The following is a 943-nucleotide window of genomic DNA, read 5'->3' as shown; positions in this document are numbered from 1 at the left end:
CGTCGGGCTCCTTTTGACCTCTTCGAGAACAAAAAGAAAAAGAACAACATCAAACTGTATGTCCGCCGTGTGTTCATCATGGACAGCTGTGATGAGTTGATTCCAGAATATCTCAGTGAGTATCTTTTTGCCCTAATGTAGTTCGTTTCAGCGTTCTCAGGGGGACTGGAGTCTTTATCTTAGATTAAGGATCCTCTGCAGCACAACAAGTGAAAGTTTGGTGAGAAAATCGGTCCTTCTGTTGAATCCAGATGACCTTATATATCTTTTTATCTTTATCCCGGCGACTCCTGTATCTTTAAAACCCAGCTTCCATATTTTGATTTCAGACTTTATCCGTGGGGTGGTTGACTCTGAAGATCTCCCCCTGAACATCTCCCGAGAAATGCTCCAGCAGAGCAAAATTTTGAAGGTTATTCGTAAGAACATTGTTAAGAAGTGCCTTGAGCTCTTCTCTGAGCTAGCAGAAGACAAGGAGAACTATAAGAAATTCTATGAGGCGTTCTCTAAAAACCTGAAGGTAAGCAGCAAGTACTTGCTTAATAATGGGTTTTTTTCATTCGGTTAGAGGAGAAGAAGTTATTTCCTAACAAAATGATTTTTTTCCACTACCCATAAAGCTTGGAATCCATGAGGACTCCACTAACCGGCGACGCCTTTCTGAGCTGCTGCGCTATCACACGTCCCAGTCTGGAGACGAGATGACTTCTCTCTCAGAATACGTGTCTCGCTTGAAGGAGACCCAGAAGTCCATCTATTACATCACTGGTGAGAGCAAAGAGCAGGTTGCCAACTCTGCATCTGTGAAGCGTGTGCGGAAGCGAGGCTTTGAGGTGGTGTACATGATGGAGCCCATCGATGAGTACTGTGTACAACAGCTCAAGGAGTTTGATGGGAAGAGTCTGGTCTCTGTGACCAAGGAGGGCCTGGAGCTGCCTGAGGA

General features: G+C 44.9%; 1 protein-coding gene across 1 annotated transcript; it reads left to right on the top strand.

Annotated features, from left to right (window-relative positions):
- Positions 1 to 6: 6 nt before the first annotated feature.
- On the top strand, positions 7 to 938 carry LOC104997502 (heat shock protein HSP 90-beta-like; the record flags this gene model as incomplete). Its single annotated transcript, XM_010852329.1, has 3 exons — positions 7 to 115; positions 330 to 520; positions 621 to 938. Coding segments are annotated over 3 exons (618 nt in total), but the record flags the coding sequence as incomplete, so codon positions are not given.
- Between the last annotated feature and the right edge of the window lie 5 nt (positions 939 to 943).

This window comes from Bison bison, unplaced genomic scaffold (assembly GCF_000754665.1).
Source record: "Bison bison bison isolate TAMUID 2011002044 unplaced genomic scaffold, Bison_UMD1.0 scf7180017522736, whole genome shotgun sequence".
Classification (NCBI taxonomy): Eukaryota; Metazoa; Chordata; class Mammalia; order Artiodactyla; family Bovidae; genus Bison; species Bison bison.
This window is presented reverse-complemented; position numbering and strand designations above follow the sequence as displayed.